General features: G+C 36.2%; 1 protein-coding gene across 1 annotated transcript in view; it reads left to right on the top strand.

Moving 5' to 3' along the window:
* The window catches only part of Erbb4 (erb-b2 receptor tyrosine kinase 4), a 1,064,935-nt gene that overhangs the window by 726,647 nt on the left and 322,612 nt on the right, over positions 1 to 15,676 (top strand). The window contains exon 5 of the mRNA XM_036172732.1: positions 5,229 to 5,294. Within this exon, the coding sequence (XP_036028625.1) occupies positions 5,229 to 5,294 (66 nt within the window). The remainder of the gene's footprint in view (positions 1 to 5,228; positions 5,295 to 15,676) is intronic.

The following is a 15,676-nucleotide window of genomic DNA, read 5'->3' as shown; positions in this document are numbered from 1 at the left end:
CACTGCTTGGGTGACCAAGAACCAGAGACTAGAGAGCTCAGGGATCTGGGGTAAAATTAAATACTACTGCTCTACTAAAAGAACATAGTAATAAAATGATACCTAAAAGCATTTTGAAAATCTATAGATCAGTACCTTGTTCAGCCACCATTAGAGAAGCTTCCTCCTGCAGCCAATGAGAACAAATACAAAGACTCACAGACAGATATTATGTAGAGAGTTAGAGACCCTGGGACACTCAGCCCTAAACTGCTTGTCTCCATCAAACCCCTGCATCAGAATCCAGGAAACCCTGAGAAAGAGGAAGAAGTAAGAGCCAAAAAGCATGGAGGACATCAAGGGAACAAGACTCCGTAAATCAACATGATCAAAGCTCATACAAACTCAGAGACTGAGGAAACATGCAGAGGGCCTGAATGGGCTACATCAGATGTGTTCCTAGAGCTGAAAGGAGAAGTGGACACATGTCCCCATGCCTAATTGTAGACACAACTAAAGATGGCTAGACACTTGCAAACAAAAATTCAGTCTTCTTGAAGGGTGTCTCAATGGGGGACTACACTACTTTTCTGGGTAGGCTGCATGCTCAGCAGTAGATGGCCAACCAGAAAATGAACTCAGGAGCATCTTTGCGGGGTTCTTATCTCATACGCTTGTGTCAAGGTTTCGTGGGAAGATTGTTTGTTTTTGCTGTTTTTTTTTTAATTTTATGTTGTTTTTATTGTTACTTTTATTTTTATTTTATCTTATTGATGTCTCTTTTTTTTTTTTTTGCCCTACAGGTCGTGTGTGTGTGTGTGTGTGTGTGTGTGTGTGTGTGTGTGTATGTGTGTGTGTGTGTGTGTGTATAAAATGTTATATATATGTGTGTGTGTGTATGTATATATCACATATAATATATAATATGCTACAATTTGGTGTTATTAAGGGCTTCCAGAGTGGGAATAAGTGAGTGTCTGCATCTGTATCTATTTCTTGTGCCTTCTCTTGGGCTCTTTTCCTTCTTGGTATTTGTTTTGTCCCATTCTGATCTATTTTTATTTGTATTAGATTTTATTACAGTCTTATATTTTATTATTATCCTTTAGAAGTCTGTTTGTTGTATAATAAAAGACAAAAAGAAGATAGATCTGGATGGACAGGGAGGTGGGGAAGAACTGGGAAGAGTAGAGGGAAAGGAAACCATAATGGGGTTGTATTATGTGAAAAAAAATCTACTTTCAGTAAAAGGAAAAAAAAAACAGAAAAAAAATCTACTTTCAGTAAAAGGAAAAAAAAAGAACATGATTGAAAAAAAAAAGTCTATGTTGAAATGACCCGGCCTCTATTTGTGATACAATTATTAGCAAGTATCATAAAAGCATATGTGATGAAAAAATTTAAATGGATTGGGTTTTCCTGTGACCCCCATAGAGGGTAAACACCAAAACAAAGGTATCAAAGCTTTCCATATCAGCATAAGCCTAAGTTCATTTTAAAGTCCATGATGGTGATAGCCCTGCATTTTTCTACTCAATGTTTTACCTTTGATACTTTGGCTAGCACCTGTGATATAGGACAATGAAATTCATATGCAATGAAAGGAAAAGATGGAGAGGAGGAAGATGACAATGCGCTTTGTTGGTTACTTCTTTTCTACCACGCTTGACTTGTGATCATTATGGAAACCCTTTGCCTCATATCTCCTTGACAGTTTTATGCAATAGAAATGGTGGGAAATAGAGGATGTTAGTACGTTTTGTTTTAGGGTGCTAGAGGGTGTTCGTTTTGTGCCGTTGTTATTGTTGGGTTTCCATGTCGTTCACTCTGCTTACACCTCTACTAGAATTACAGATGTGCAACACCACATCTGGCTTTCAAACATATTTAAAAACATTTAGCCATACTCCACAAAGCATACAGTCCATTCACTTACAAGAATTAAATCGGGTAGCAGATAAGGACATAGCAAATGTTTACTTCTAAAAAAAAAAGTCTGGGTAACAACTTTGGTCACATATGGTGACACTAACTATATTGCCATAACTCAGTAGAAGTCATGTTGGTATTACTCCCTTTAAATATCATGGTGTAGCCTCCTGGCAGTGGGATCGGAATCTATCCTAAGTGCATGATCTGGCTTTCTGGAGCCCATTACATATGGTTGGAAGCCTTGCTCATCCTTGATGCAATGGGGAGGGGCTTGGTCCTGCCTCAGTTGAATGAACCAGGCTTCTCTGACTCCTCATGGCAGGCCTTTTAGAGGAGGGGATGGAGGGCAAGTGGAAGGGAAGATGAGAGGGACATCTGTAGTTAATATGTAAAATGAATAAAATATTCTTTAATAAAAAAGATTTAAAATAAAATAAAAAAAGATCACAGTGTGGCATGTTCTCTGGACAGATAGATTGAAACCTCCTCGAAGATAGGAAATCATGGTAGGCAAGGCAGATCTTCCATCTGCAAAAGAACACCCCATTTAAGTAAGCTTATCTAATGTACCAGCATGATACAAAGCTGAAATATGTAGCCCAGGTAGTCTTAAATGTGTGGGAACTAGTTGCTCAAATTTTCCAAAGAGCACCAAGGGTGCCAAAGATTGGCAGTCTTAAAGAAGCTGCTGGTGGAGGCATCCTTTCAGTAGACAAAGAGGATCTTGATAAACACAGATGAAAATGAAGATGACCAAATGAAATTTTAGGATGACAAGGATGTAGCCACAATTAAATTATTTAAGACTGTTTGTGTGTATACTATATAACATGTTTCCAAGTAGCTGACCATTGTCCTGATTGCCTGACGAGAACCAAAAATATTATTTTCAGTGACATGTCACTTTTAAGATTTAAAAGTATCTTAAATATATGAATAAACAATATCCGTGTTGTATGTATGATTTACTGAATCTGGGAATAAATCTCAGATTAGTAACTGAAACTTTAAATAAAAATATACAATTCAACCGAAAGGGAATAGAATATAAAAATGTCTGTTATTAATACTAATTATGTCTGGCATTCTTTTTTCTCTATTTTTCTTTGATTTTTATATTTTAAATAGGTAACATTGTGGCTGCAGAGAGTAATGTTAAATATTTTATTATCTCAAACACAATTAAAGAAGTCATAGACTAAATGGCAGATCATTCTCTAGACCAGATACCTTCAATTAATAGACCACTTAATCGATGGATCTAAAAGTTTTTTTTGTCAGTCCACAAAAGCTCTGTATCTGCTTTCTCATAAAAAGTTTGTCCTCAAAAAAGTTTTCACTGCTTCCCATTCTGACTCACAGTCCTTTCTAATTTCCGCTGGTCTAAATGAGATTTATTTAGATTATTAATTTGGTACAAAGGAACTCCAGTAAGTTTTTAATAATAATTATCATTATCACTGATTAAAATGATATTGTTTGGTCCAGATGGAGTTCTTTTCCTGTCAGCTAGAATGAGCTTGCATTGTGTGGTTATAATATGTTTAGATCCAAACAGGCAGATGGCAGTGTGATGAGATATTGCATGCTCCTGATATTAGTAGCAGTGCCTTGCCTCACCAATGCTTGCTTTAAATAAACTATCTCCAAAAGGATCACCATTTTTTCAAAAAAAAAATAACAAAATAGACTTGAGACCCTACACACTACTGAGCTTGGGTATGGCTGTCTTCACTTCCAAGGATAGACTCTCAGTGGTCTAAGGTTCAGCCAGAGCAATTGTCAGTCAAGTCCAGTTTATCAATGAGAGTGTCAATCATTGTAGGTTCTCTCAAGCACTATCATCAGAGAGAGAAAACCACTAAGTAGCAAGGGTTCTCAGGCAAGGATTTAAAAACTGACTCAAGGGAAGACAGTAACGTTTGGTGTAACAATTGAATATTTTTACAAAGTCTTGGTTAAGGATGTTGAATTTGTAATTAATAGTAGAAAATGAACTAAGTTTTTTTTTTTTTTTTTTTTTTTTGGTTTTTCGAGACAGGGTTTCTCTGTGTAGTTTTGTGCCTGTCCTGGATCTCGCTCTGTAGAACAGGCTTGCCTCGAACTCACAGAGTTCCAACTGGCTCTTCCTCCCCAGTGCTGGGATTAAAGGTGTGTGCCACCAATGCAAAGTTGTTAATAAGAAACTTTCTGTAGAGAGACTTTAGTCTTTAATATCTTTTCATGTGCACTCAACTCTAAAGAGAAGCCAGCAGACCACTGTTTTGAGTGAAATTCAGAAACAAGGTTCAAGGGTAGCCCACTCACATAGTTTCCTCCAATTAATATGCTTGGTACCAGGTCTTCCTCCAAGTTTCTCTGTGGGACAGCTATACCCCATATAGATGGGACCCATAGATATGAAACTTTCATCTTAGGACTTAAAGGATGCCATTTTAAAATTCAGATAACAAAATTTTAGATCTACATATTAAACAACCAGCATTGTTTCCTTAAATGTTCCTTTTGTGTGTATGTGCGTGTGTGTGTGTGTGTGTGCTTGATTTTACCTCTTAGTCTGAAAGATTATAATGTGATTGAATAATATATTGTTGTTGTCATATACTGCAGCTTATTCCTTTGACCTATTACTCCTTAATTCTTAGTATTGGTTATTATCATTAAGTTGTGAGCTTTGGAAATTCTAGTAAGTAGCATCGATTAAGGAAATATCAATGTCCAATAGTCAAAATGAAAGAATATAACCACTTACTTCTGTGTGAAGAAATATTAACAAATAGACATTTCCTTTTCGTATAAAATGTGGTACAATTTCACATATAAGAACATTGTGCTTCAGTTATTCATACAAAGAACATCCGGATTGTAGTAAATAAGTGAACTTTTTTTAAGGTTGATTATCATTTAATATTTTAACAAGTTCACTTATAAACACTCCATATGTACACACAGGGAGAAAATAGGCTCTGTAGACACAACAAAATAACATAACCACAGAATCAATCACAAAGAAGATTGCCTGTGTTCTCTGCCTTTCATCTACAAAAACTAGAAGGCAAAATGAAAGGTCATTTAGGAACAACAACACATGTAGAAAAATAAGTCTGGGTCATCCTGTCTCAACCACAGGAACGTCCTCGCTCAGTTGTTAAAGGCTAGGCTCACAAACAAACTATAAGTGAACTTTGGAGGGCTATATCTCAATTCTAGCATGACTTCAAATCCCCAGATTGAAACAAGAGAATTTCATTAAGAAGGTACTAGAATAAAAAGCAATAGTAAACACGACGTTTTCTCTTATTTTTCCTTTGCTGCAGGTGGAAGATGCCATAAGTCCTGCACTGGCCGATGCTGGGGACCCACAGAAAATCACTGTCAGACCTGTAAGTGAAAAGTAGTAGATGTGAAATGGTTGATGGGTTAGGGATGGAGTATCCTCACTCTTCTAATCTCAATGGGAATTGAGCTTGTTTCCATCCAAAAGAGCCCAAGTCATGGTTTTCAAATGAAACAATACATAATTTCCTCTCAAATTTCTTTGCAGTTTCCTGGCTAATGACCTTTGTAGCACATTTGTCATGAAGATGTATATCAGTAAAATGAGGAGATCAAAATACATAAAAATTCATATCAATTCAATTTCAAGTAAACTGGTATTTCATCAAGTTTCCCGAGTACTATTATTGCTATTCATGGATTATAAAAAGAAATATGAGAGTTGCCTGTTTTTTCTAGGCACTGAGTACAACACATAGAGGTTAACTATGTGGATAATGGGTTTATAATCATGACTGTTAACAAAAAAATCTTACTCTTGGATCATGCTTCAATTTAAGATTTATTTTAATTATGTTGGGTTTACGTGCACATCAATGTAGACAGTAGTTTCTTGACACATTATCTAATAGAAGCATTAAATTGTCATCACTGATAAGACATTGGAACAAAAGCATGCCAGTTATAAAGGTCAGGGCTGGGGAATAGGCTCTGTCCTCAGAGTGTTTGCTGTAAATTCATGAGGCCATGTTTTGATCTCAGCCCTAAATGGGTATAATATTATCAGAATCTTTAAATTTGTACAATACTTAAGATGTACCTGGTATTTCACCAATCTTATGGATAAATAACTTCTTTTAATTTGAAAACAAAATTCCTGTGCAAGTAGTAACCTTTTTCCCATGCATTAAGACCAAAGCTATGAACAGCACAGGATGATAAGAACAGAAAATGAAGCTTTTACTAGCATAAAATCAATAGATGACATAAAACACTGGAGATTTAAAATGTGCAAATATTGCTCCATTAGGCAATTTGTTATAATGTTAGATTAAAATTTAGATATTTCCCATTTACCTCCATTCATGACATTATTTTAATAAAGAAATAACAAAAGCAGTTATTATTGTGTATAGTGGAAAGAGTACAGAGAGAATAATCCTCAGAGGTAATTTCTTAAATTATTTTTAAAGTTACATATACCTTCATATTTAAAATTTTAAAAATATGAAAAGAATCACGTAAAATTGTCTTCTCACTCATTCTTGCTTTGTTCATCCACCCACTGGCAGCATACATTGTGCTCTTCTGAAAATAATTTCTGTAGACAAAAGATGCATGTTTATATGTCTGGAACATTCTTCACTCAAAACCGATTATGCTATGTGTTAGTTTTGATGTGTTAGTTAGCTTTCTGTTACTGTAAGACATACCTGAATGATGGTAAACTTTAAAGGATAAAAGTTTTATTTCAGCACACACCTTTGAATATTTCAATCACTGAGTGATTGGTCCTGTTGATTGAAGGCATGTTGCCAAGCAGCACATCATGGCATGGAGGATATGGCAGACCAAATCTGGTGGTACATGGAGGAGAAGCTATATAGAGGAAGAAATCATGGTGCAATAATCCCACTGGGGAGAATCCCTTCTAATAGTGTAAAATGTCTTAACAATCCTCACTTCTTATAGTGTCCACTATTTTCAGATGGCACTGTGGGATGGGAACAATGTCTTAATAAACTAGGTTTTGAAACATATCAAATAAAAACTATAGCATACAACTAGAATTGTTTTTTATTTGTAAAATCTATTTAATCTCAGAGGTGGATTTTTTTCCAACACACAGATACCCTGTTAATGCCTTCATATTCTGATTCTCTATAAACTTATCACATTCACATTCTAATGCATAGTTTTCTTTTTAAAAAATCTACAGCTTTAAGAAAACAAATTTATTTATTTATTTTACATCCCTGCCACAATTTCCTCTCTATCCTTTTGTCTCAGACATCCTCCCTGTCTCTCCTCTGTTCTCCCCCAGCCCCTAATCCACTCCTCTTCTCTTTCTGTTTAAGAAAGGGCACGTCTCCCATGAGTATCAACAAAATGTGGCATATCTAGTTGCAGTAATACTAGGCACCTCCCCATGTATTAAAGAGGAACAAGGAGAGCCAGTATGAAGAGTAGGGTCCTGAAACCCTGTGCAGGAGTCAGAGATAGACCCTACTCCAACTCTTAGGAATCTCAAAGGAATTTTTTTTGATGGGATAGTTCAAATGTTTATTTTTAAGCCATTAAAAATTCTATTATACAGTGATGCTTTCGTCCTATATAAAGGAAGGAAAATGGAGCTGGATAATGGCTCAGTGATTAGGAGCACTTATTGCTCTTGCACACCAAACTATATAACTGCAGCATATATACATAGAGCCTAGGTCAGTTCCATGCAGGCTCCCTGGTTATCAGTTCAGTTTCTGCTAGCCCCTATGAGCCCAAGTTAGTTGATTCTGTAAGTTTTCTTGTTAGTTGATTCTGTAAGTTTTCTTGTGGTGACTTTGACCCCTCTGGTGCCTACAATCCTTTTTCCTCCTCTTCTGTAGCATTTCCTAAACTCTGCCTAAAGTTTGGCTGTGGCTCTTCATTTTTTCCATCAGATGTTAGATGAAGCCTCTCTGATGATAATTGGGCTAGACATCAATCTGGTCCCAGGATATAACCAGTTCAGGTTACATATTTAATATTGCTAGGACTCTATGCTGGGGTCTTTGTAGATTCCTGAGATATTCTTTTACACCATGTATTTACCAGACCCTGAAATGCCCCCCTTTCCTGTCATCTCTTTCAGTACTCCCCTATCCCTCTTATCCCCCAACCCAATCTCTCAAGTTCCCATCCACACCTGCTCTCAGCTCACTTATGAAATTTCTTTTGGTTCCCCTTCCCAGGGCTATCTGAATGTCCTCCTCCACCCAATGAACCCTCCTTGTTACCTAGTCTCTCTGGGTCTGTGGATTGTAGCATAGTTATTCTTTATTTTACAGCTAATATCTACTAATGATTGAGTACATACCATGTTTATCTTTCTCGGTCAGGTCTACCTCACTCAGGATGATTTTTTTCTAGTTCTGTCTGTTTGCCTTCAAATTTCCTGGTGACCTTGTTTTTAACAGCTGAGTGATACTCCATTGTGTGTTGTACCAGAGTCTGGCTATTATAATAAAACTGCTATGAACATAGTTGAACAAGTGTCCTTGTGGTATGATTGAACATCCTCTGGGTATATGCCCAAGAGTAGTATAGCTGGGTCTTGAGATAGATTGATTGTCAACTTTCTAAGAACTTGCCATATTGATATCCAAAGTACAAGTTTGCACTCTCACCAGCAGTGGAGGAGTGTTCCCCTTGCTCTGCATCCTCTTCAAATAATGGGTGCCATCATTTTTTTTTTTTTAATGGTTCCCTGCCATTTGAGTTCTTCTGTTGATAGTTTTCTGTTTAGGCCTGTAATCCATTTTTCTTATTGTATTTTTATGTCTAGTTTCTTGAGCTCTTTATATATTTTGGAGATCAGATCAGCCCTCTGTCAGAAGTAGGGTTGGTGAAGAACTTTTCCCATTCTGTAGCCTGCTACTTTGTTTTATTGACTGTGTCCTTTGCCTTACAGAAGCTTTACAGTTTCAGGAGGTCTCATTTGTTAATTGTCGACCTTAGTGTCTGTGCTGTTTGGTGTTCTATTCAGGAAGTTGTCTACCGTGTCAATGTATTCAAGAGTGTTTCCCACTTATCTATCAGGTTCAGTGTAACTGGATTTATGTTAAGGTCTTTGATCCACTTGGCCTTGAGTTTAGTGAGGGTGATAGATATGGATCTATTTGCATTCTTCAACATGTTGACATCCAGTTATCCAGCACCATTTGTCAAAGATACTTTTTTTTTCCATGACCACCTGACCTTTTCTATCCATGCATGTATGCATGAATTTTCATAGGATTACTTCTTAGAAGTGGAATTTGCAGGGTCACAGACTTGTATACTTACACTTTGATAGAGATTGCCAACACAAGATTATAGTCTCTGAAACAATTAATGTTGCCAGGGAAAATATGTGTTAATGCCCATTTTTCTAGATTAAATAGCACTTTAGCAACAAATTTTAGTGTTTATTAAATGCCGTCTATCAATCTATCTATCTATCTATCTATCTATCTATCTATCTATCTTTCTATCTATGTAGTGTATATATCAGTATCTGGTTGTAGATTTAAATTAACTTACTTGATATAAACAATGTTCTATGATGGGAATGTTTTGACAAGAATTTTCAACCAGATCCTAAACTAAAACTTGCTTACTATGTGAAATTCACTCAATACAGTGTTTGCAGGCAATATAAAAGAATGTTAGCTTAGAGTCAGTCATGTGATAGTTGTTCTGCTCTCTGCCATGGATAAACAACTCCATTCTAAACATCAATTACCACATCAGTAAAATAGAAATGGTTATACTCACTTCCAGATGGTTGGTTTTTTTTTTCAGAATGAACTTCTATGCAATATTAAAGTTGAAATACTTAAGCATTCTTGGGCATAGACCAAGGCCTCAATAAATACCAACCTGTCTTATAATAATTAAAGGAGGTATGTTGGATAAAATTTTCTGTAAGTGAATAGAATGATGTGGGAGATAAACTATGGAGCTCAGTCTAACCTGGAGATGTCTACTGATATCTGGTGTCTGGGCAGGGCATGAGACACAGGACTAGAGAAAGGGGAAACTGTTGATCCTTGACTTTCATTCCCATCATTCACCTCTTCGTCTGAGTTACATACAAGATAAATTGCTTCTCCATATTCAAACAGCAGAGCAAAATGTATTTTGGAACTACTATGACACTTGTGCATTGTAATGCCTGAGTTTTATAATTATGAAAATAATTTCACACTTCTGTGAGAATTAGACCTCATGGAAGATTCTATAGGGATGAGAAACCCCCAGAGATTTCACAAGAGTGATTTACACACACCCAGAATTCTAGTCTCTCATTATATTTTCAGTAGTTCCTCTATGAACTAAGGTGACTTTCAGTGAGGTTCACTGTATCATATAATAACCTTTGAAGCTTGTAATAAGATTCTACTTAACTGATTAACCATAAGAAATATACATTTTCATATACACAAGATGTGGTATCACAAGAATTTACAAATTACTTATTTCCCTGTGGCCAAAATAAATTCCTTTTAGTGAGAGATTTTCTGTAGGTAATTTTCTTTTGTCAAAAATTTCCTTATATCTTCGGTGATTTTTTTTTCAGACTTACAAAGTATTAGGAAAGGAAGGACAGCTATTCCAATCTCCTTCATCTCCATTAAGCAAAACCAAAGTTAGGGTGATATTTTATCGCCCCACCTTTCCATTGACTTACATAGATGTACCTTGTAAAAAAACTTCTAATGGTCTTATTAAATAAAAAAACACGGAGCCAAATATATGGGTGAAAGCCTTAGAGAGATCAAGGAAATAGAGAGAGCCACCAGCCTTATCTCACCAACTCTGCAGCTTCCAAATGCAAGCTACTTCCTATAGCTGAAAGTTTTTCTGTGTCCCACCCAGGCCCTGTGGTCAGGATGAATCTCTCCCATTCACATTCCCCAAGTAGACTCAAAAAGGCTTATATTAATTAAAACTGCTCAGCCATTAGCTCAGGCTTACTACTGACTAGGTGTGACACTTAAATTCAGTCCATTTCTGTTCATCTGTATGTTGCCACATGTTCTGTGGCTTTACCTGTGTGCCATTACATGCTGCTCCCTGGACAGTGGGCTGGTGTCTCCTGAATCAAACTTCCTCTTCCCAGAACTCTCCTTGTCTGCTTATCCCACCCACACTTTCTGCCTGGCTACTGGCCAATCAACATTTTATTAAACTAGTGTACAAAAGCATTATTCCACAGCATTCCCCCTTTTGTGTTTAATTAAAAAGGAAGGTTTTAACTTTAACATAGTAAAATTATATATAACAAAACAGTTGTCAAGCAAGAATTATAGTTATAATATCTAGTCAATTTGTATTTGGCAAAATCAAAGAATATATCCTATCTGACCTATATTTGTGAGTCCACAGTTTCATATCTACCTTATCTCCTATCAAAACCAAGGAAAACCATAATTATAACTATCTAGACTTCAACTACTTCAAGGACCTCAGAAGGATACAATATTACCTAAGGATACAGAAAGAGCATTGTAAGCGACTATCAAAAATCTAGAATGACAGAGACAGCTCCCTGCCTGGACAGTCATCCAAAATTCCTCTGTAATGTTGGGGCATCCATGTTCAGCCCATAGGACTAGCCTCTCAGTCACTTTTTTTTCTGTGTACTGTAGAATATCTGGCAGTTTTTCTGTGAAGCAGGAACCTGAAGGACCATTTTGCCTTGCAAAGTTCAGTGGTCACCTTCTTATGGGTCCTGCATGTCCAGTAAATACAACACTTTGTCAAGCAGTCCAGGCAAGAACAGTTTCCTGCTCAAATGGCTATTTTTCCAAGAAGAAGATAAACTCTATATGGAGTATCTTCAACACCCATCTCTTTGAAGTAAATCAGTGCTGCCAGGACCAGATGTGTCTGATTATCCAGAAACTCTAAGTTTTTAAAACTTTTTAAATGTCAGATTTTGTAGGTCTTTGAAGTGTTTGAAGATTGTCTACCTAATTGATTTATATCTATGTATACCTTGAAAACAACATGACTATAAGTTTGACCATCATAGAAGACTAATTATTAATCTGTATTTCTTAATTTTCCATTACAATTTAAATGAGTTACATAAACATAAAACCTTAAACAAGAGCAGAAAAGCACATACAGTATATAAAAAATTAACTTATATTTGTATCAATAAACCTAAAATCTATACCAATGTAAAACATTTTAAACAAGTTCCTCTTTAAAAGTTGCTTCAACAATCCATCCTTTTATCCTATCATATCTATATCCTATATTTCCATATCAACTTCCTGTCTACCCATGCCTTTATATGCCTTGCTGTTCTGCCCTCTCATTGACTCTTAGCCCAGCTATGTCACTTCCTGTTACTGTCTGTCTGTACAGACTTCCAGGTCTCTATGGTTGGTACTGGAATTAAAGACATGTGTCACCATGCTTGACTCTGTTGCCTAGTATGGCTTTGAACACACAGAGAACTGCCCACTAAGTGAACAGATTAAGGGTGTGTGCTGTCTGACTTCTTTATTTACTTAAAATGGCTCCTTTCCCCCCACCTTATCTCCATGCAAGCTTTATTAAAGCACAAATAAAATATCACCCCAGTAACTCCTGGCTGCTGTGTTAGGGATCAACTTGTCTAACTAAATGGAGAGAAGTCACAGTAAAGCTAAACAGCTCAGCTTGGGGAGAAGTTCGTAGTGACGAACAAGTTATGGGGTGAGATGAAACAAGGGGTTGATGAGAGCTGCCAACATTTCTGAATGGAGACATGGGAAACAAAGGTGTCAGTCCATCATGCTCTCCTTGAGGGGAAGGCTTCAGGGTTTCCAAAACTGGGGGAAAGTTTTGTGCTGTGCAAAAGTAGTATCCATGAAATGAAAGTCAAAGGGAGACTATATTGGCAACTAATTATAGACACAGGTTTATTTGTCCAGTGTACAGAATTTTAGAATTATATGAGTTTTTATTATAACTTAGTAATGCTCTACTAATTATTTTGTACACTGGTTTTCGTGTCCAAGTTGCTTTGAAGACATGTTGAATAAGTGTATCCTCAGTAGCATTTCCTGATGTTCGGGTTATAAACTGGAACATCCTCTGTCACCAAAATCTTCTAAAAAATCATAGCCATGCTAAGGGATTTTATAAATATTAATGTAAGTAAATGATGCTTGCCCAGTCTTACTAAGTATTCTGCTCTGATTTACCCATGAGCCTGATTTTCTGAACAACTTGAATTCATGCTCCTTAAATCCTTTTTTAATGCTAGAGCATGCTGACCCTAGAAACCTAACAAGAATATTTCTCACATCACTGCAAAGGGTCAAACACAACTTAGACTGGGATATTGAGAGATGCCTTACATGTGGAGAGGCAACTCCAACTTGAAAGTGCTTTTAAGCTCAGTTAAATCATGCCTGCATTGCTCCACAGCACAGCTTAAGTAAATTGATTCAGTGGATTAATGTAGTCGTGTCAGGGGAGACAAACTTATCTTCTATGTGAACGCTGAAGCTTATGGAAGTATTATTTAGTAAGCTTATGGTAAGAATGACAACTTTCTCTTTTCACAAGACCAGAATCCTGAGGTCTGAGTTGTATAGGTGTGGGTGTGAAGGAGACTAAGCTTTGAGAAATAAATAATAGTGATTAAAGGAACAAAGCTATCTCTGTCCCTACAAAATATATGAAATGTACTTATCACATTTAAACTAGACACTGCATGTCCTTTTTTATCTCGAGTCACAGTGTTGGGCCAGCTCTCTCTACTTGCCTATTATCAGGATGGGTGGCAATTTCATTATACACTTCCCTTTTGTCCTCCAAGCCCCAATGTCAGCTCATCTAGTCACTGTATTTTGAGTGAGGATAGAGAAAAAGATGCATACATTAAAGTGTTGCAGTTTGATTTTCCCAACCATTGCATATATTTTGTGTGAGAGTAGTCATAATTGTCTTCATTTACAGATTTTATAATTAGAATTTTCTAAGGTGATAACCTTCAGTACTAACTTTTCCAACTTCTAAGTTGTTTTTCAAATGTTTTTCTTACCTAGAAACAATTTGGAAATTATAAGTGTATTTAACAATAGAAATAAAATGTGTTTATCTCCTGAATTGAAGTATTATACTATAAAAATTGAAGAGAAAATTCATGTCCCAGCTGCTAGACTAAAGACATGTTACTTATCATTAACCTAATAATAATTTTAATACAAGGTATCTTTAACTGTGGAAGTTTCCACCTACATTTTCATTTTTTTTTTCAGTTGTCTTGGATTTTCTTTATTTGCTCAGTTATTCATACATGTAATTTTTTTCTGTTTTTTGTTATTTATTATATTTGTGTTTTAATTTTACACATCAGCCATGGGTTCCTCTGTCCTCCCCGCTCCTGGTCCCCGCCCCCCCCCCCACCTTCCCCCCAGCCCCTCCCCTCCATTCCCATCTCCTCCAGGATCAAGACTCCCCTGGGGATTCATTTAAACCTGGTGGATTCAGTACAGGCAGGTCCAGTCCCCTCCTTCCAGGTTCAGCAAAGTGTCCCTGTGTAAGCCCAAGGTTCCAAACAGCCAGCTCATGCACGAAGGACAGGTCTGGGTCCCACAGCCTGGATGCCTCCCAAACAATTCAAGCTATTCAATTGTCTCACTTATCCAGAGAGCCTGATCCACCTGGGGGCTCCACAGCCTTTGATTCATAATTAATGTGTTTCCATTCGTTTGGCTATGGATTAATGAAACAAAGAGTTGGTTCTTTGAGAAGATCAACAAGATAGACATGCCCTTATCCAATATAACCAAAAAACAGAGAGAGAGCATCCAAATTAACAAAATCAGAAATGAAAAGGGGGACATAACAACAGACAATGAGGAAATCCAGAGAATCATCAGGTCATACTTCAAAAACCTCTACTCCACAAAACTGGAAAATCTAAAAGAAATGGATAATTTTCTGGATAGGCACCACATACCTAAGTTAAATCTAGACCACATAAGCCATTTAAATTGTCCAATAACCCCTAAGGAAATAGAATCAGTCATTAAAAGTCTCCCAACCAAAAAAAGTTCAGGAAACCAGATGGTTTCAGTACATTTCATTTTTTTAAAAGAAAATAGTCAATATGCTATTAAAAAATATGAATGGGGTACTTAATATATTGATAAAATAAAATATTATTCCAAACAACATTTTATTTTATTTTTTCTATTAAGACTTTATAGATTATACTAAGAAAATTGGAAGGTTAACAAGTTCTCCATACTTTCTTATGCTTAGACATGAGAAAAATCACTCTTCAATGACAATGTATTGAAACTTTTTAAAAATAGGGAAAAGAAGAAAACCCAAGTCTTAGTTTGCTTAGGAAAATATTAGAAACACAACTTCTTACATTTGTTATAAAATATACCTTTAACAGCATCAAAATGGAATATTTAATGGTATTAAATAGTTAATAAACACGAAGGAATTTTTTTTTCCCAAAAATATAATCAAGAAAAAGTAATACCTCGGATTTAAGTTGTACTTCTGTTGCCGCGAAAATCTGAAAAGTTCTGTAAATTGTGAAACTCAAAGGATAAATTGGGAGGATAATAAACAAATTATACTTGTGTGCATGCATAAACATATTAATTTATCATAGCAAATTGTGTTTACAGCCTTTGTGAAACAAATGTTATTTTAAAGGGAGGTTCCAATGTGGTAAATATCCAATTAGAGCATAGCAAAACAAGTGGGAGCTAATGCAGAGTGG

Source organism: Onychomys torridus, chromosome 23 (assembly GCF_903995425.1).
Source record: "Onychomys torridus chromosome 23, mOncTor1.1, whole genome shotgun sequence".
Classification (NCBI taxonomy): Eukaryota; Metazoa; Chordata; class Mammalia; order Rodentia; family Cricetidae; genus Onychomys; species Onychomys torridus.
Note: the sequence above shows the minus strand (reverse complement) of the source record. Positions and strands in the feature narration are given on the sequence as shown.